The 21019-nt window shown below is 41.3% G+C and overlaps 1 protein-coding gene across 2 annotated transcripts in view; it reads left to right on the top strand.

Moving 5' to 3' along the window:
• Positions 1 to 20909, top strand: part of rims3 (regulating synaptic membrane exocytosis 3) — a 41927-nt gene extending 21018 nt beyond the window's left edge. Inside the window, exons 3-7 of one of the 2 annotated variants that reach the window (XM_035183627.2) lie at positions 12405 to 12546; positions 12634 to 12746; positions 13758 to 13859; positions 13960 to 14099; positions 14415 to 20909. In XM_035183627.2, coding sequence (XP_035039518.1) covers positions 12405 to 12546; positions 12634 to 12746; positions 13758 to 13859; positions 13960 to 14099; positions 14415 to 14627 — 710 coding nt within the window. In that variant the 3' untranslated portion in view covers positions 14628 to 20909. The remainder of the gene's footprint in view (positions 1 to 12404; positions 12547 to 12633; positions 12747 to 13757; positions 13860 to 13959; positions 14100 to 14414) is intronic. The other variant, XM_035183628.2, reaches the window with a different exon arrangement.
• The last annotated feature ends 110 nt before the right edge of the window (positions 20910 to 21019 follow it).

Below are 21019 nucleotides of genomic sequence, written 5' to 3' on the forward strand. Positions count from 1 at the left end.
TAGAGAAACCCATTTTCCATCCCTCTGACTCAGTTTTTCTTTCAATAAAAGCACCCAGGTGCAGATTCATTTGCTATAAAAAGCTATAACAACTCCAATACTGTGCTATGAATTTTGTTTTATTCTGTTGTTGAGCCAAAATGAGCAAATTCTGGAAATATTTGAGAGCTTTTTTTCTCTCTGTGTAGAGCAAATTTGCACCATCTTACAATAACCCTGTATATCTGTGCTTATAATTTATATTCTAGTCTTTACTTTGATTACATGATGTGTAATGTTAAACAGTTATGAACATGATGGCTGCAATATTAACTGCATTGGGTCACGTTGCTCTCGTAATCTGTTACATAAGTAGCTACTTGCAGGTCATGGGAGGGTTTTCATGGTTAACAGACCGTCTCATTCCAAATCATGTCTCTGAGATTGTGTCTCCTTTATTAAGTCAGACTGATAAACAGTCATAAACAGTGTAGATGAGTGAGTGAAAATGAGGTTTCAGTTTCTGTCCTGTCCGTGATCAGACTAATAAATAAAGTGGATATATAGTTGAAGTCAACATGTATGGGGTAGCATTTTTAATCTGCACCACAACGATGCCTTTATAAGTGCAATTATTTAGTGCAAATGTAGATTCAACAGGAAGTGATGTGTCATGTTTTTTTAGTCGTTTAGCAATTTCAAAAGAAAATACAGTTTTTATGACACTTAAATGTTTACAATTAGGCTGTAATGTGCAATTTACACAATTTCAGTTCAAGGATAAAACAGTGTCTCTTGTGTAGAAACGTAGAAAACAAAGTTTTCAGGTTTAAATTCTGAGAAGCACTTTACACAACATTATTTATCTGATATTTATTGTAGATGAAGGACAGTAAACGTAGCCTAGTCACACAATGCAAGTATACAGCATGATGCTAGTTGGTTTTGTGCTACCGGGGTTAATTGGCTAATGTTGTTGAACTTTCATAGTAGTTTTTAATAAATAGAGTTGTTAACCAATTGCTCCTGTTACGTGAAGTGTTGTTAAAGTTTCCACTGTTGGCCCTAAGTGAACTTATACCTAGAAAATTTCATTCTAGAAACCGTTATCCTAAAGATATCGGGAGGTTGTGGCTCAGGACGTAGAGAGGGTCATCCACTTATCAGAAGTTCGATGCCCAGCACCTCCACTCGGCTTTTTGAGGCGTCTTTGGGCAAGATACTGAACCCAGAATGAGCTGTGGTGATGGGGAACAACGGGGTGTGATAGAGAAAGTTCTGAGAAAAGAAGCACTGCACGAATGTGTGAATGGGACTTTTGAGTTTACACTGGTAAAGCCCAGTGTAAATACATTCCATCACTTCCACATTCTGGTATTTAAGTTAATTTCTTCTTTAGTAGTGTCTATTTCAGTGAAGCTACTATCAGTATGACTACAGATACCAAAGAGCAGAGTTGATTCTGTGTATCTTTGGCTGCTGACAGGACCATTTTTAGCCTCTTAATCAGTTTGCCTGATAAACAGTGTACAGTACATAAAAAAAAAAAGTCCTTTTAGTTTCCTGAATCCTCTGACATTGTCCTCCCCTGCATGGAGAGAGCTCTGCGGGACAGGCTGATGTGATGCAGAGGGCAGATACAGCTACAGATAACATTTTCTGAGTGTCTGTTTCTGTCTCACAATAAGTAAAAATTGCTGCCTTATCAGCTCCAGACACAGGCCACCGCACCAACCCAAACGCAATTCTCCAGATATGCCTATGATTTTAAACTGTGTGTGCAGATGCCCCCCCTTATTTGTAAGAATTTGTTTGTATGCCGGAACGGACATTAAATTCAAGCCTCTTACTGGACGGCAGGTTCATAATTAAGGCCATTGTATATCATGCTTTATACTCGTAGTGAGAATCCCAACAACAATGTTCCCGTCCACTGCCTCTTCATGCTTTTTAGACTGCGTGAAAGTGGACCTCAGAGCAGACCTGGTATTTTAGTGCTCGGGGTGTTTTCGAGGTGACTCACTCGTGCCCTACTTCTTGCAGCGTTTCTGAGTCACAGCTAGGAAACACACTTTAGGAATTTTGGCAGCGGTGTTTTGGAAAGCTTACGGCGATCGGATCCTTCGAGGGAAAACTCAACGTCCCGGAGAGAAAATCTTTCACATCGAAACAGCTCAGGGAAAAAAAGCTCGCGGACAAAATGAGCAGCAGTGGATAAAAAGCATCAGAAGTATGTTAACAGTTAAAGTGGCCTTTCATAATAATACCTACCTGGCAGGATGATTACACATGAAAGCTATATTCGCTATGACTACTCAGGAAATCCTCCTTGTGTCTTTTGCTATTATAGGTGAGACTGCTGCTCTGTTGTCTCCCCCGCCTCACCTCCTGCTCCACCGCCTCACTTTCTTCTTGAGTCACTGGCTCTCCTGACACATATAAACTGAAACCTTACTCATGGGTCGAAAAGCTTTCCCTCCTTGGTGCTTTTAGAGGCCACCAAACACCAGCTAAACCGATCTGCGATCACTTTCTCCTCCTCTGTCTTATCTCTCCCCTCGCCACACTCCCTCACCGGCCTCTTTGTGTGTGTCCCCAGCTCACTGACATCTTAATTTCCCCTCTGCATCTTCCCCTCCCTTCATCTCCATTTCTTTTACTCTCACTTTCACTCAGAGCGTCTATCATGTTTTCTCAATCTCGCCCACCGACTTCTCCATGCTCGCGGCTCTATTCTTAGCCAGACGGACTGGTGAACCATTCAACTGTGAATCAGTCTTTCTTTGTGCCTGTTTTGTGGAAAGTACGTATGCACATCATGTAGAACAAAGGCCTTATAACCAGATATGAACTTTTCTGAGTGTTAAAGCACTGCCCTAATCAATCGATCAATCAATCAATCAATCAATCACATTTTATTTGTATAGCCAATATGAGCAAATCACAATTTGTCTCAGAGGGCTGAACAAGCTGTGACATCCTCTGTCCTTAACCCTCAACAAGAGTAAGGAAAAACTATATCTGAGCTTTTGTAGCATGCAGCACACCAGGGTTTTCACCAGCAGTGGTGTAATATATCTCATATGTTGTCGACCTGCTCTATTAAATTACGAGAATATGTGCTCATGCTTGAAAATGAGTGAGAGCACTTGTCGGCACCTCAGCACGAGTTAAACAGGCAGTAAATTGCAGCGTGTCATTGAGCTCAGAAGTGTGTGAGGTGAGTCACAGTGTTGTGTATGTGTATAAATGTCTGTGTGTAGACGACCTGTTATTAAGGTGTCATTACCACTACTCTCGACAAAGAGTGCTGTAAACACACACTTACACAGAATGTACACAAGCCTGCTGCTGCCTGGTACTGCAAAGGTAAAGGTGGACTCGAACCTTTGGTGCAAAGGAGCAACCCACAATCGATCATCGCTTGTAGAAGCTTTTTAGCCAACGTGAACATACGGGCACGGTTAAGGTTATAGATCTGTTTGGGAAGCTGCTTTATTGATTCTTGCCTTTAAAACTAAATGGCAGAGCAGAGTCCAGACTTTCGGACAGCAGCAAACATCGTAACGGTGGTGGAGGTTGTAATAATGCCAAAAGGAACGAGCTCCTGGTTCATCTTGGTTTCGACCATATCCGTAAACTTTCAGAAGACATGCACAAATACGATGGAAATAAATGCAGAGTACAGAAAGAGGGCTCCGTCCATTTTTCGTATATACATATCTAACATTGAGTGTAAATTAGCGTTTATTTTCCATTCAGTTCAGTGTTGATATTACCACTAATACTATTTCAAATCAGAGGGCACACATCTTGAGATCATTTCCTTTCTGCTCAGTGTAAGTCTACTTGTCCGGGGATTTTTCTTGACATGGGCGTAATTTCCTTATCACAAACTTGAATTGTTGAACTTATTATATTAGTAACTGTTAAATGAGATCAGGAGGAAATAGAAATATCTCGTCCCACTGGCAGTTTCGGTGTTGACACTTAATTCATGACAAGAGATCTTGTGAAGATAAACATTTAAAAAATGTACCAGATATTGTTCTGTTCTTTTCATCTCACTGGCTCTGTCAGTGGAAAATGATGTTCACCGCTTAATGCAGTTTACAGTTTAGTGAAATTATAAAGATTTGTTAGTTCCGAGCCATCTGATGTCCTCTGCTCCTCTCATCTGCCTGTTCCCTGTGAGTTGTTGGGCCATCTCGCATCATTTGGCCACCAGCCGCAGAGTTGAGCAATCCAGAGGAAATTACATCGTAATTAGATTACTCTTTTCCTCATTGTAATTAATTGTCATTAGACAGAACCTGTGTGGCATATTAACTCCCTGACAGACATCCTGCCATACCCGAAGCTTATGGAGGCAAAGAAATCATTTCCTATGCAGCATCATGCTGTGAAAGGCTAATCGCTTTAAACTGACCACTCCCTGCCTCATAACGGAGCTGTTCATGGGATCTTTGCACACACTGATAGTACATACATTTGCCATTCTATCTTTGTGAGGACACTCATTTACATGATGCATTATCTAGCGCCTGGCTCCAACTTTAAACCCTCATAGTTAAATGCATGTGGCTTCTTGTGTAAAGTGCTTTGACTGGTTGCTCACACTAGAGAACTGCTATATAAATAAAGTCCATATACCATCCTTCCATTTAGTTGTGCCCATTGACTTCTGGATACTTACACTAACCTCAACCATAACTAATACTTGCCTTACCCTTACTCTAAACTTAACTTAACCTCACTCCAACCTTTTTGTCTTCACCTTAAAAGGTAATGATTTACGTTTTAGCTCCTTTTTTGTCCCTATAAGGAAGGTCCCCACAATATGAGTAATACCTGGACCACACACACACACACACACACACACACACACACACACACACACACACACACACACACACACACACACACACACACACACACACACACACACACACACACACACACACACACACACACACAGATTAGTGTTGTTGTATTCCCATGCATTCTAATTAGAGACAGTAACATCCCCGGCTACATTTAACTTTCCACCACATTTCTGTTTTTGCATGCTCTGTTAGAGTTAAGTAACTAGACAGTTACTTGAAAAGTGGACTGCTGACAGAGTCTCATAAATTGTTGAATTATGGTGAAGATTTTTATAGGAAGCAAACACACACACACACACACACACACACACACACACACACACACACACACACACACACACACACACACACACACAAAATGTTTGTTAACCAAACTGAAGGTTTTGTGCTCTACTCATAAAACACTAAATCTTTTTGTTTTATTATTAGAAATGGTTCTTCTCCTACTGTTGATATCAGACTGCTTGACATTTAGGAAACTATGCACTATGACCAGTATCAGAATAGCTTTGCCTGAAGACTGGAGACAGCCTGTACAGCCAGTATTAAAATCTGCATACCAGCACCTCTCAGGCTTATTAACACTGTACAATTAGCAAAGAGTTCAAGCGAGATAACCAGAGGACTTGAATGAAGAAATTTCAACAATTGCAGAACTTTTTGAAAAAGAGACTTAGTGAGTTGGTAAGTTGGAACCACCGCCGTTTACAACGTGGCCGATATTGTATCTTTCTTAAGAGATACATTATCCCAACCTCCTCTATGTTTGTTTTTAGAAAGTCTCGTGTCTGCACCGCCCTCTAGAGGATGTAATGCTGAACAAGCATGACAACGTTAATGGAAGTATGTGGGCAGTGACTGTTGCATTGTTTGAAACGGACGAATCTCTTTTAATACGTAACGGCGGCATAAATGAACATTAAACATGTCTGGGGGTTTTTCATCAAGATTCATGAATTACTATTATTTTAAAAAAGGCATCTAGCAAATATCGCAAGGTGAAAGAGAGTTTTAGCGTAATCCTGGTAACTAACAGACAAACCTGATAACCTGCCACCTCAGGCCAGTGTGGGTGAAGATTTGACTGACAGCAGCCATGCATCAAGCAACCAACTGTCATCACAGACTCTGATTCAAATGATGTGGAGAACGATAGCATGAGACACGAGACAGACTCTGAATTCAGCTCCATCCACTCCACATTTGTAAGAACTCACACACACACAAAGAAGAAAACAGAATTGTCCCTGTATGAAATAACCAAACCTGCTCTAACCTCGGTCAAAGTAGTGTGTGAAAGTAGAATACCTTCACTCATAATAACAACTGAGAATTGTTCAAAACCTTTTTATTCTTCTTGCTGAATTTGTATTACTTTGTACTTTATGCATTGAATTGAAAATCCTAGCAAGTCTTTTTAAGGTTAGAGGCATGTCTATGGGTGTATTCATGTATATAGACTATTTTAACCACTGAATCACTTGCTGTAAATTACATAACTGTATGATCCACGGTTGTTGCTCCGAATCGCAGATTCACGTACTTAATCCCTTGTCTCAGTTAAGCTTCTACCTTGATTCCTCCTTTTGTCCAAATTTAGCAGGGGTCCGGCTGTGAAGATACCACAACAGATCTTTCATCTCCAACACCCATGCTTGGTTACTGTTGCTATGCATGGCGGATCGTTTGCCGTCACCGGTGCATCCAATAGGCATGTCGGCGCAGCCAGGGAGTCTAAAAACAGCATTCTGTATAACCGCATATAATGAGAAAGGCTTCATCAGAGTTCTCTCCAAATGTCAGAGCGGCTTTAATGATCTACTGAGCACACACACATACACAGAAGCTACATTTCGTGTTTGTGTGTGCGTGTAGTCACAGTGTGTGGCTCTTTTCTGCATTGTTGGCATTTTTTGGGTAATCCCACCTTTCTTTATTTCCCTCTCTGCTATTAATTCTCTCCGCTGAAGCTATTAATTCTTTCCATCCCCACCACTTCGCTCTCTGTCTCACATCCTAATCTTCCTCCGTGTGGCTGGGTCTTGCTCCATCATGATTATCAAACATGTGGCTTGCATAAGTATCTCCAATGAACATCTTGGTTATTTTTCTAAAGAAAGTTTCGAGTGTGCGGATTGCTCCCAGGGGCTGTACTGTTTTTTTTTTTTCAAGCGAGTTTCAGGAGTGTGTCTTCAGGGACAAAGTATTACTCATCACAGTGAAGCCAACAAGATATGCTATAAGAAGAACCCTTCTCCTGTAGCACAGTGAACAACAACAGCTTATGTAATGCTGCTATTTTAGCTGCTCAAACGGTTCATACAGTATGTCAGGCTACCTCTAATTACTTCTCCCAGTGTGTGTGTGTGTGTTTTAGGTTAACACTATATAACAAAGTTATTTCAGCAGAGGAGAAAATCCACTGAATAATTTAGATGTGATGGACCAGGAGAAGAGATAGATAGGAGGTGTGTGATAAAGATGGACAGAGGCCAACTATCAGTGGATGGAATGACAGTGAGGTGGATTTGTTGAGGCACAAGAAAAGAAATCAGTGCATTGGGAGTGTATGTATAGGAAGAAGAGGAGGAGGGAATCGAGGATGGAAAAAAAGATGACAAGCCAAGTGAAAGACCTGGAGATGGAGAGCGGCAATAAAGGAGAGGAGAGTTGGCTGATTAAGAAGTGAGACTCGTGGAGAGGACAATGAGAGCGAAGACAGACGCACACATGGAGAGAAAGAGAGAGGGGAAAAGGCTTATGAGCGGGGCTCTTGGTGCAATGCAGACGGCATTGCCATGGAAACGAGTGAGGGGAGGGGGCGCAGGCGAGGAGGAGGGGATTAAATAGGAAGGAAGAGATCGCTGCCACGCGCCGCGGGGAGGGGGGTGGGTGGGGACTGTTGTGATGAGAGGGGAGGGGCGGCAAATGAGCAACAAGTGAAATTAATAGCTGCTTGATGGTTGGAAGATTGGTTTATGGTGGAGGTGGGCCACTTGTTTGTGTGGAAACTCTGTGTTATAGCCTTATTATTTTGAAATAACTTTTTAAAACACTATATTCATCAATGGCAGGCTTGTATATGAGCAAGGACAAAGTTTGTGTTGTTGTTTTTGTGGTGTCGTTTGTCTTGATATTACTCTGAAGATCATGAGTTTCTGCGAAATGCTGCCATGATAAATTAATAAAAAAAAAATAAAAAAGTGATTCGAGGGGGGGGGGGATGAGCCTGTCGCCATGGCGCCAGTTGTCTCAGGTGGCATTGTCTGGGTCCATATCAGAGGGCGGGGGTTGTCATGGCAGCAGGAGTGCTTCCTTGGAGTTTGTCTGGGTGTGATGCTGCAAAGACACACACACACACACTGTTGGAAATATACTTGACTGCAGGATTATAAATAGAAAGCAGCAGAAGGCAGCCCCCCGCTCCTCGACTCCAGCGCTCATGGGACCCCATCATTCTCATCCTCCTCTCCACTCGTCTCTCATCAACACTTACCCCTGCTTGTCATCTCTCTTTCAGAGGCCTCTGTCCCTCTTCATAAACCTCCTCTTCTCACCCCTGCTACCGAAAGTCTCATCAAGTGGCTTTGTTTGCTATCCCTTTATCTCCATAGAGATGGTGATGATGCGGGGTGTCTGCGGTTGTCATGGTGATGAGATGGGGAACAGTGAGGATGCTTAATGAGCTTGGAGTTGCTCGGGCTAATGAAGTGGGACGGCTGTACCTGTGTGTGTGTGTGTGTGTGTGTGTGTGTGTGTGCGTGTGCATGCGTGTGTGCGTGTGTTTGTGTGCGTGCTCAACTCTCAACATCGAGCAACTGCTTGTTAAAAGTCTCCTCCGGTGACTTGAATGCACCGTTCAACGATCTTGGCTCCCATCGAGGAGAGATATATACGAGTTTCTACAGCAACTGCAGCCGTAATGAGCTGCGCAGATGCAGCACTAAAACAGAGGTGTTGTTCCTCTTGTTATGGCTTTTTTAACCAGTGATTTACAAACATTAACAAGTTCAGCGAAGGGGAAAAGGTTTGAGAATTTGAATCCCTGCTGCAGGATTAAAAAATGAAAAACTTGCCGGCCCAGAAAGCCCCTGTCAAAGGTAAGTCCCACAAATTAGTCTCGGACTTTGTAGCGTTTTTTTTAAAGTGAACTTCACTGACACAACTGTGCACATGTTTGTCATCCTCCCATGTGACTGAAGTGTCACCCTGTGGCCCAGACTGGTTGTGTGCGGACACTGTGTGTAGAAAGTATAAATGTTGCATGGAGGTGTGAACGTCTAGTGTCAACATGTGTGTGTGTGTGTGTGTGTGTGTGTGTGTGTGTGTGTGTGTGTGTGTGTGTGTGTGTGTGTGTGTGTGTGTGTGTGTGTGTGTGTGTGTGTGTGTGTGTGTGTGTGTGTGCCCACATGTGTCTCTACACATTAATGTGAACAATAGCTTTGAGAATTTGAAGTTTTATTGTTAAGAGAGAGAAATTGATTTATTTAACTGCCTATTTAAGGCTGAATCTCCTTCTTCCCTTCTCCCACTTGTTTCCAGCCTTTAAAGTTTTGATGTAAATTCAAATTAAGATCTAATTAGTATTTAAATGCTTTTTCCCTTTTCCCCCCCCCTTTTTTCTTTCCTTAATCCTTTAGCTGTCCTTGGAAATTACAAAATATGTGCATTTAAATGAACATTTGACATAAAGTGTTTATTTTCTAAATTCAAGTGCTCCACATCTGGTCGATTTTGTTTATTTACATTTTTTAAGTTATTTACAGTAAAGTTTATGGTTAAACTGTAAAATGTCAAGACTCAATTACATTTCTTCGTCACAAGGGTTTGATAACGACATCTTCCGAATCATTGCCCAATTTTTTTTATATATAGCAGCCAATGTATGAGTATCAGAAATTGTTTACTCCCTATTATTGACATTGGCATCAGCCCTCAAAAATGTGTTCGTATTCCTGGCTTGTTTTCAGTAAAACATCTGCATCACTGCGTAACATGTAACACGCCCGCATGGCTCAAATCGGTTCAGCAGAATCAACGCCATTGTTACAGTTGTGTTTACAGTGGATCAGGACGTGACATTTCCCACACATGCACCAAATAATTTACCAATCACAAAAGAGTGAGCCAGCGGGCCAATCAGAGTGTTTCAGGCAAAGAATACAAAATGTAACCCCAGCAATAGTTTTTTTAATGGACCAATTTAAAATGTGAACCTGTTCATGTAAATACGCAACTCAAGAAAATAACAATAATCTTCATTAATTTCATTAATTATCTTTCTTGACTTAAAAAGTTACTTTGTTTATGGAATAATCTTGTGATTTCTTGCTTTTTCTGCCCATCGGTGCAAAACCCTGAGAGATTCATTTTATGATTATTATTGACTAAAAAAGCAGCAAATCTTGTCCAGACAATGGGCCCTGAAAAATGACTGAGATGATAAGTCTGTTGTCCAAATAGTTCTAAAATAGATTTTTTGACGAAACAATGAATTGACGAACCAATTCAGCTTGTGTTTGTGTGTTTGTGTGGGTGCGTATGTGTGTGCGTGTGTGTGTGTGTTTTAGTCCTCACGAATTCAACAGCTTTTTAAAGGGGGAGGTCTTGGTTTATCCATCAGTTTTGTTAAGTTGTAATATTTTGTTGTGTATTTAGTCTATGTCATTGTTGCATCTGTCAAGTCACTATTGTATTGTTTTGTTTTTTACCAATATAAAAAAAAAAGAAGAAGAATGGAGTTTGGGATAGTTGTTTATAATCTATAGAAAGCCAGTTTGTGTGTGAAGTGCCCTGAAAAGCTATGATGAGACGTTGGCCCGCACTGACACGATTCCAATTTGCACCACGAGAACGCTGAGTAATGTTCACAAAACACTGAGAGCGAGGCAGAGATGTTGGTGATAGACGGGGTGATGGAAGGGGTGACTGCTAAAAAACTGTGTGAGTGCACGGCCTGACGTGTCACATCCTGAACCCAAATCACCCTCGACTCCGAACTCAGCACGCCGACATACAGCGACATACAGCGTGTCATTCGCGGGGATGATGCCCTGAAAGCTGCTTCCGGGGTTAGCGGCTGTGCAGCTTGCACTGTTCTCCTGGTGTCAGCAGAGATGTAAAGCCTAAATACCTCCCCCGCCTCCCTCATCCGGGCTCAGCCTCCAGACTGCCTTTCTTCCCAGACGCTCGCAGAGATCCTCGAGCTGCCCACTTGTGTATGTTTCTGCTTCCCAAGTCAGACTCAAAGGTCTGCCCGATGGCATGTTGGCCCCTACTCACAGCATCCATCATTAAATGGGCTTTCTGTGTTTAAAATGTGATGCAGTAATACCTGCGAAGTGGAGAGACTTTGTAAAAGTGCAGGAACATCCCTGTGGATATTAGGTACGATGGTCTCCTCGCCTGAGTGAGCTTGCTTCAAAACAAACAAGGGAGAGACCGGTTCTCTAAAACTTGAATTTCTATCCCCTGTCTACTTCAACTTTTATTTGTCTTGATTGTGTTGCCAACATCATTACCAGTAATGAAATTACCTGTCTCAGAGCCAAGTCAACTTAGACTATGAAGTGAATTAAGGTCTTAGTAAGTGAATAAGATTTAGAAAAGAAAAAAAAGAAAACATCCTTGATAGTTAATTCATCTATTAATTCTGTTTACTTCGGTACACATGAACAATTTCCTCTAGAAATGTAACTATAGCAATAAGGTAGCAAACAAATATAGCCTATATATATATATATATATATATAACCCTTTATACACAGAATTCATTGGCAATCCTTTAAGTTCTGTAGCTTAGGTGACTCATTATAAACAACAACAAAAAAATCTCAATATCAAACATAAACATTTTTCACATGTTAGTTTGGTTTTTGTTTATTTCCATATTGTTTATAAAACTTTGAACTTTCACAGTGAGCTCAGCTACATAAAATGTTCGGGTATATAACTTGATAAAAAGTGTTGATTCACATTAGCAGATTGATTTGCATGTCTTATTGCCTCCGTCTGCAATGTGGAAATTCAATGAGTGTTATTTGTCTACATGTTCCCTATACCTCCACACAATAGGTCCTGTATTGAACAACGAGGGAACAATACAGTTTGTGTTACGCATTCAGATTGAAGATATCTTTGGTTCTGTGGTCTTGTATCGTCTCAAAGACATTAAAACATTTGGCCAAAACATTCCATCTACTGTTAATTTCAGACGTTACTTACAAACTTGAAAACTAAAGAAGCATTTTGGGAACTGACTGAGAACCTTAATACATTTTGACTAAGGAAATACTGTATATACTAAAATATGAATATCTGCATAATGTGAGAATATCTGATGAGGTTGAGATCTTTTCACAACACAGCCGGTCTTTGTAAAAGCCTCATCATGCTGGCACAGGTCCTGTTTAATACCTGAGTTCCTTATCAGGCAGCTCCATGACTTCCTCTGATTATGATGCTTATGTGGATTATCCTTCTGAAGTAAAGACACATAATGGAGCTGTGACCTCTTCATGTTTTTTTTGTTGCTTTCAGAAGGCGGGACGAAGAAGCTCCGCAGCACCATCCGACGAAGCACGGAGACCGGCATCGCCGTGGAGATGAGGAACCGAGTGACACGGCAGGGCAGCAAGGACTCAACCGACGGCAGCACCAACTCCAACAGCTCTGACGGAACGTGAGTATCTGACCGCAGTTCATCCATCCACCCATACACGGTATCCATCCATCTCACATTAACATCATTCTGCTCTGACCCCCTCAGGTTTGTCTTCCCTACCACGCGCCTGGGGCCCGAGAGTCAGTTCAGTGACTTCCTGGATGGACTCGGTCCCGCTCAGATCGTAGGCCGGCAAACACTAGCTACACCCCCCATGGGTAAGCCAAGAGCGATGGAGACCGACAGCACTAATCTGTCCTCGTCAGTCACGCCTGGTTTCCACACAGTTTAGTTTCGTGTCCGTTATTCCATTTCGTATATGGACTCCTTCCCCTAGTGCCCAACACAGAAATGCATTTTCTCTGCAGATGGAAAGAGACGCCTCCGGGAGAAAGGCTAATTTTGTCTTTTGTCTTGTTAAAGCACATTGTTTATGTTGGTATCAATATATCTATTGATACATACAACATTGAAATTCACAGTGGTGAACTAGCTGAACAAGTTTATTTTAAATTCTACAATTACACAGTTTGACCATCTACAACGTCAAACTACTGAAGTGAATGAAATAGCATCTTAGCAAGTTAGATTTTAAGCTAACATCATATGTGACATACCGTCTGTCTGGAATCCACAGCAAAATTGTTTTGTTTTTTGTTTTTTCAACGTACATGGAGGCTAATTCTGTTCCGAAAAAATACCGTAGGGGAGGAGTTTGGCAACAGTGTCATTTTGCTCTTCTAGTGTTTGTGTGATTCAAAACCGTGCGATTAATGTGATAGAAATTGTCTTTGTTCTCTTGCATTTAAATGCGTTTGTTTTGTTTACATTTATTAAAACACGGATTTAGCATCATATCAGTCCACAATAAATGATTAAATCTGTAATACAAGAGCATGTGAATATTCTTCGATTGAAAGATGAGTTACATTTTTAATATGTAGATCTGCATACCAAAACACCAGTGTATTCACTCAGCGCGGATGAAGTTATTCTTGCTTGAGATATAAATCTGTAATGCAAAGGTCGTTGCTTGATAAGAAACGACAGAAGAGAGAGAAGTGTTGCTCCACCAATCTTACTCATAAAAGGCAGATTTACAGCTCTGTGGCGCCCTCTGCCGGAAGATGCAAACAACTGCAACCAAGCTTGTTACAAACAAAGGTTTTCTTCTCTTATTACAAGCTTGTGATCTGTTTTTTTAGAGATGGTTTGTTTTCCCTCCACAGGGGATGTCCATGTAGGCATGGTGGACAGAGGAGGGCAGCTGGAGGTGGAGGTCAACCAGGCCAGAGGGTTGATCCCTAAACCCGGCTCCAAGAACATCCCAAGTACTCATTGTTCAGACATTATTCAGAAACTCCACTGACTCTGACGTCCATGCACAAGCTTCACTCTACTATTTTTTGTGTGTGTGTGTTGTTTCTGCAGCGACATATGTAAAGGTGTATGTCCTGCAGAATGGAGCGTGCTTGGCCAAGAAGAAAACCAAAGTAGTGAAGAAGAATCTGGACCCCACCTACCAGCAGGCTCTGTTGTTTGATGAGAGTCCTCAGGGCAAGGTCCTACAGGTAAGGGACATCCTGCCTTTCGTTATTGCCTAATTTCATTGTCTTCCTTGTACATATGCTAATGATTGTATATGGGTGTGACCTTATTGTTCGTTTATCTGCACTGTTGTTGCATCGAAGGAAGACGCACCTCACAACCAGAACCTTTTCTTCGAAGGCGACCTGTCTCTGTTTCCGTCTTTCGATTTCCTTGTTCAATTTGTCTTGTACAAGTTGAATAAAGAAACGAGTTGACCCTGAGTTGTGCTGAATTGCATTGCGCATCCTTATATTTGTGTGTGTACTGTATGTCCTCATGCTTCCTCTTCTCCGTAGGTAATAGTGTGGGGGGATTACGGGCGTATGGACCACAAGTGCTTCATGGGAATGGCCCAGATCCTCCTGGAGGACTTGGACCTGTCTGCCACAGTCAGTGGCTGGTACAAGCTCTTCCCTACCTCCTCCTTGGCAGACCCCTGCATCGGACCCCTCACCAGACGCCTCTCCCAGTCCTCCCTGGAGAGCGCCACCAGCCCCTCATGCACCTAGACACCCCAGTATAACCCCTCCCCCACATGCACGGGCACAGGCAGAGTCATGCAGACACGGACACACGTACTGTATATACACAACTACTGTATTTGAAGTGCAAGACAGGTAGGCATACACATATATACCCATCTGCACATAATAACTGATCTCATCGACATGAACACACACACTGACACGCTGACATTCCACTTTTTTGCCATATTCTCCACATTATCAGTATTTTTAGATGATCTCAGTTGAACAAAACTAATTTACCAGAAACATGTAGCATTTTTTCACCCATGTCATTTCAACATTTCTCACCATGACACAACAAACCACCGGATGCCATGTTCTGCATTCCTACGTACCAGATCTCCGTGGCATGACTCATCCCAGGGCCACCCCGATGCCAGTTTCTAAACTCTCTATGCCAAACTTAAGAAAAAAAAACCTTTATTTTTTAAAACCAAAGCAATTGTTATTGTTGTTATTCCTATAAGTAGTAGGTGAAGTAGTATACAATATAAAGTATGGATATGTAGCAGAGTCTATGACTTAGATGTAATGCAAAAAAAAAGAAGATACATTCTACACACATGAGTTGAGAAGAGCAGGTCAAACACATAAGCATACCTGGGCAGCAGGCTTGGATGTTCACATAATGGCTATTATGTGAGGTAGCAACACTGCTATTCTATAATTTTCACAGGGCAGAGTTTATATATAGATATACATTATATATAAATAGATAGATAAATACTTATTTGTGTTTACGTATGTATCGGCTGCATTCTGCATGTTTGCTTGCAACCCTCGTAGAGACATTTTAAAAGTGCTTATCTCTTTTTATTTAGCTTGCCTTGACCAATGTAATGGGAGTATAGTGCTACTTTACTTTGCGATCCCTCCCGAAAAGGGTGTGCACCCGAGTTAGGGAGAAGGATGATGGGGCTTCGGTGACAGGGAGGGGCGCCATCATCGCCATCTCCAGCAGAGGAGAACAAATTAGTCGGCCGGCCCACACATTCGCAGAGGAACAAATTTCGGATCCTGCCTTCACCTGGAGAGGGAAGGGCTGTCGTACCTCGAGGCACCCGGGGGTTCTTGTGCTCCACATTCAGGGGGTGCCACAGTCTCTCTCTCTCTCTCTCTCCCTCCCTCCCTCCCTCCCTCTGTATACCAGCACCTAGACTTGAACTTTCCCGCTAATTTCCCCTGTTTTGACGTCATCTTTTTTGTTTTCTTCGCACTCTTCCTGATGGACGAAGGAGGCAGGCAGGCTGGCGAGCGTGCCTCATGCCTCTCTCCGCGTCTGGTCAGATCACAGCCAGACATCCAAGCGCAGGCAAAGACACGTACATGAATGGTACCACCTACGACCTTTACCTTCTCTTTGGTCACTCCTCTCTGTCACACTGACTGTAACTGAACCTTTTTTAAATGTATTTTAAATCCAGATGTTTTTTTTTTTTTATATCTGACTATTCACCCCAGTATTACTTTGCTAGCAGGGTGATTGTTAACCTGCCATATACGGTAGTTTTACTTGTTTCAGGTACAATATGTCAAAACTAACCAGTGTTTAAACGTTCTTATTTTCTATTTCCAGTCAGGTAGCGTGTGTTTAAAATGGCACTTTAATGTAAATCTTTTTATTATGTTTTAATTATAAACCTGCAGTGGCTGACCACTTTTTAAATGATTTGTTTGAATTTTGTCACACTGCATTGATCATCTCTGTTTGAAACGAACGCCAGCACGAAAGTGTAACTTAAGTTTATAATGAGTCGCAGTATAAGGGCCAATTAAAACAGCTGAAACAGGTCAGTAAAGCCTGTTGCATTGGATTTTACTGTTGGTTAACGCTTCAATCTGAGCTGTCAAAGAGATTCATTGCAAAGGAAATACCTGCTTTGAGAAAAATCTACATTAATTCTTAAAGCAACACTGTGTAACTTTACTGAGCAACTGCAACCTCTGCAGCCACACGGGGGGGGGATATTCTGTTGGGTTCCATGTCTGAGTGATTAAGTTGTTTTTATGTAAAGAAAAAAAAGTGGATCAATGTTTTTGACTGCGTCGTCCCACTCACTGAACTGAAACACTGAGTGGTGGATATTACCCATGATCCACAGCTTCCTGAACCAGGAAGTATTCTTCATATTTTAACATTTTCCTTGCGGAATATTTCACATAAAAGCTGGTTCTTAATAACTTCTAATTCTCTTCTAACAGTTCGGTATTACTCTTGGACTTGCTAGGCCTGATTCTGGCAACTTAAGCTGCAACTAAAAGTCTCTTCCAAACTCAAATAGAGCAAGAACAGACGTTAAGGGTGAGGAGTGGGAATTAAGGTGGCACTGTTCTTTCTAGTCCAAGTTAGTGAACCTTCAAACTAATTTCAAAGCTGCTGTTTTAAGGGGAAAAGTTGCATAGTGTTGATTTAAAATGTGAGTTTTCAAAGGAGAAATAAAATGACAGGTTTTGAAATAGTTCTAACCCACAAATGTCTTTCTCAACAAAGGTATCACTGACCTGTTGGCTGTTTTAGTTAAATGTGCAATGGTTGAGTCTTCACTGACGGACAAACTGAGCTGTTGCATTTACTGTTTTCTTTAAGAGTATTTATACCTGTCTGTGTTTTGAATCTGTCTCGAGACCAACACCAAACCTTGTACACGGATAGAGACAGGAAAGGCTGTCGTGTTTCAGCAACGTCATGAGAGCTGACAGTCTCAAGCTACACCCTATGAAAAGCTTTTGTGTGTGTGTGAGTTTTTTAAGAGCTCGCGTTTGGTTTTTATCGCAACCATATATTCTGTCGTCTGCTAACAACTGTCCTTCCTCTGTTCGTTGTTAGGCAAAAAAGGGAAAGTCCGAGGCATTTCGTCTTCTCGGCTCCTCAGACCAACAGAATTCACATTTCAGCGCTCTTTGAACATTGGAAAAAGGGGATCTCTGGTATTCTTGAATATTTTGGGGGTGAGCGTGATGGTCATTTTAGACCCCCCCCCATCACGTATATAACCTTTTATTTTTCTTAAAAGAACCAACAAAGTCTGGGTTCCAATTTCCTTGCTGGATCTGTACTTGTATGGTCATGTATATGAAGTAATTTCATGTACCTTATTGATTTGTATTGATCTATTTTTCTGTGGACAGCTGGCATGATGTAAAAATCAGGACTTATACTCTTGGTATTTGCCCACACTCTCTTCGGTGCGCAGATTTTGTGATCACAAAAAGAAGGGTTGGAAATGGAAAGAACATAACGTTTAAAAATACCTAAAAGTAATTTTTAAACCTGTAGAACATCTCTGCTCAATGTTTAGTCCTTGGAAAGCTATGAAAAAACTGTCGATATTTTTTGCAATGTGATTTCTGAAGCTTGTACGAGACCGTCTGTGTCCCTTTGCTGTGTCGGGTAACCCCAAGAAACACTCTCAGATCTGGTTATAGGAGAAGGGACGATTCAAAGTGATGTATAATTATCCTATGAGAGGTGTATTTATAGACAGCGGATCTGCCAAATTTCGTCCAGATCCTTTTTTTATCCCTGCAACCAAAAGGACAAGTTGAAATATTGCCTTTTCTTCTAAGTGTAGTGTGGGTGTAGTGAAGTGTAGATCTTTTGCATATATGCATAATGAGCAGCGAGCCAGCAACATGTGAGCGAGAGATTTAAAAAGTGTAGATATTTATTTAGGAGAAGATATGAGCATTACATCATTATTATCTTTTTATGGCATTTAACATAGATTAGAAAATTGACTATAACATTTTATCACAACATGGTCATACACTTAAAATAAACTTACTACAATTGGTAACACATTTAAATTATTAATTTCAAATTAAAGTTATCAATTGTGTTTATATAACCTGTTAACCTTAATTTGAACAAACCTAATTCATTTCTGTAGCTGTGCCTCACTGAAGTTGGTGTCTTTTCAGTGTAACACTTGTGCTGCACATACTCTACTGTTTTGAGTGAGTTAAAGAACTGTAGGTGGTTGGAGAGTTTTCATTGTAGCTAAATGATGCTTAGGTATTTTTATTTTATTTCAAATGGGAAGGTAGATGCACGAAAGCAGGTTGGTTGATGGTCTGAAGCGTTCGGAGCAGTTTATTGGAGCACGTAGAGCTCGGCACAGTTGGATTCAGCTCGAGTTTAAACGTGGCTCAGCTGAGATTTGAATGTAAAAGTCTGGATGATGTTTGGAATGTAAAACCCACAACACTCGCTTGTCCCCCGTAAAGACCCACATCGAACATTCCTTTCAGTCCCGAGTGCAAAACTTAACTAATGCATCTTCAATCAACCCCCCGAGTCGTCTCTTGAGCGCTATGTCGAAGATGTATTTTATTTTTGTAAGAAGAGTGGTATTATTCGGAGAACGTAGGAAGAAGAGTCGGGAGAGGCGCTGCGGGCAAAACCTGCCTTTAGACTTTAGGGGAAAATGAGGGCTTGTCAGTTTACAATGGCCTTACTTTGTGTAGGAGACATTGCTTCACTATTGTAGCACACAACTGAAAGTTTTGACAAATGTATTTTGCTTGAACTATTGTACTGAAGTTATATATCTGTGTATATGTATAGTTTTACGAATGTATTTCTTAATCCTTACACCAGAGCTGAGTATAATTTTAATAGTTTTTTCGTCATCTTTCTTTGCTATACTGTCTCTTCGAAGTCTTTCCAGGGGACGTCACCTGCGTCTGTTCAGGCAGCCCCCTCCCCTCTTACTTGTACTGCACTGTTTAAGTCTTATTCTCTGCGTGTTCATTTAAAGAGAGCAGCTCTGAGGTTGAAACGAGCATGACTTCTGTCTGGCGAAATGCATTTCCTTTATTTATTTAAATCGCCACAACGGGTTTCGAGTAAAAAAAAAAAAAAGGGATTGCTGCCCCCCCCCCCGCACCGATAACTTATTGACTAATCTATCGATCAGATGGAGCTGGTCTGATTTTTGTACTTTGAACTAGAAAATGTTTGCCGCATGGTTCCTCTGATGATTTTCTTGTATTTAATCTTCCCGATGGTATGATAACGATGATTAATAATTCAGATAATAACATGTAACACGACAACAAGGATGATGATGATGTTAGTTTGACCCAGTATCACGTTATTAGAGAATCCAAATGTCATGCAAAACAAATATGCTGTATCTTTAAGTAGCATGGACTTTAGCCTAGTTCTTCTGGCAATAACCATCGGCTGTGGCCCCCTCACTGTTTGCTGGGGGCCCCTCACTCTTGTCTTCAGCCTCTTTCTGGTTCCTTATAGAGCTGGTGATGTGGTGCCACTGTCGGCTGAGGACAAAGAGGATATTCGCTCAAATCACATTTGCAAGCACCACAAGCAATTCAGACTCAACAGAGCATGCAATGCATTATGAATAATAACTTGCTATTCCTATGATAGTTCCCATGAGCTTCAATTTATATATTTCTTTAAATTTTTCTAATGAAGCATGCATTCCAAATGTCTGTTTACCAATGTAGCAGGTGTCGCAGAGAACAAAAACAGACATCACTGCTGAGTTGTGGGACAAATTGGGAGTTTTTAGCCGCTGAATACGTCGGGTTTGTCTTCATCCGCGTCTCTACATGTCGGTGATCACAGCACAAGCTTCCTGAGTAGCCATTCTGTTCTTTTAGATGTCTGTCAGACGACATGAAGGCCACTGTAGCGTCCCCCTCCCCACTGTCAAGACAACCTTTATCTTATCAAGCCCAGCAAAGCACAACATTGATATGGATCCCCCAACAAGTCAGTCTCCGAAGGGTTTTGATTATATTTAATGCACTGCCATTATATTTCCAAGCACACAAAAGGAGATTGATACCTTGGAATCCAATGTAAAGACAGAAGGAAGCGTCAAAACATTTGCTGGTGTTGGTAGATGAATGGTTGTCTTTTCTTAACTGGCCTTAACCTTTCCACTGCGGAGTGTTCAGAGTACGTTTCAAAGGGCAAAGTGTAGCAGACTGTCTGAGGAGAAGTTGTTGCTGTTTATGGCAAAGAAGAAAAAAAGGGAGCTGTAATTTTATACCTGTGCTTTGTAAATGTTTTCTATGTGCAGTATTTGATAATGTAAAACTGGTATTTTTGTGGTTTGTACGCTGCAGAATTGATTACTTAAGGTGCACGTAGTTTTGTAAGAAAATGGAACCAAACTGAGGAAAAAGGAAAACAAACAAAAAAAGAACAATTTTGGATTCAGAAGCCTGTATCTGCATGCCCTTTGACATCTGGACGCAAAGTCAATAAAGTTTATTTGAATCACAAAACATTCTCATGAGTTTATTGTAACATCTTCATAGGTGAAACGTGTCATTGATCTTATTCAGCACTGATTTGCCAGGCTACCAGGCTAATAGTCGACATTAGAGTAGGTGCA

Source organism: Hippoglossus stenolepis, chromosome 17 (genome assembly GCF_022539355.2).
Source record: "Hippoglossus stenolepis isolate QCI-W04-F060 chromosome 17, HSTE1.2, whole genome shotgun sequence".
NCBI lineage: Eukaryota > Metazoa > Chordata > Actinopteri > Pleuronectiformes > Pleuronectidae > Hippoglossus > Hippoglossus stenolepis.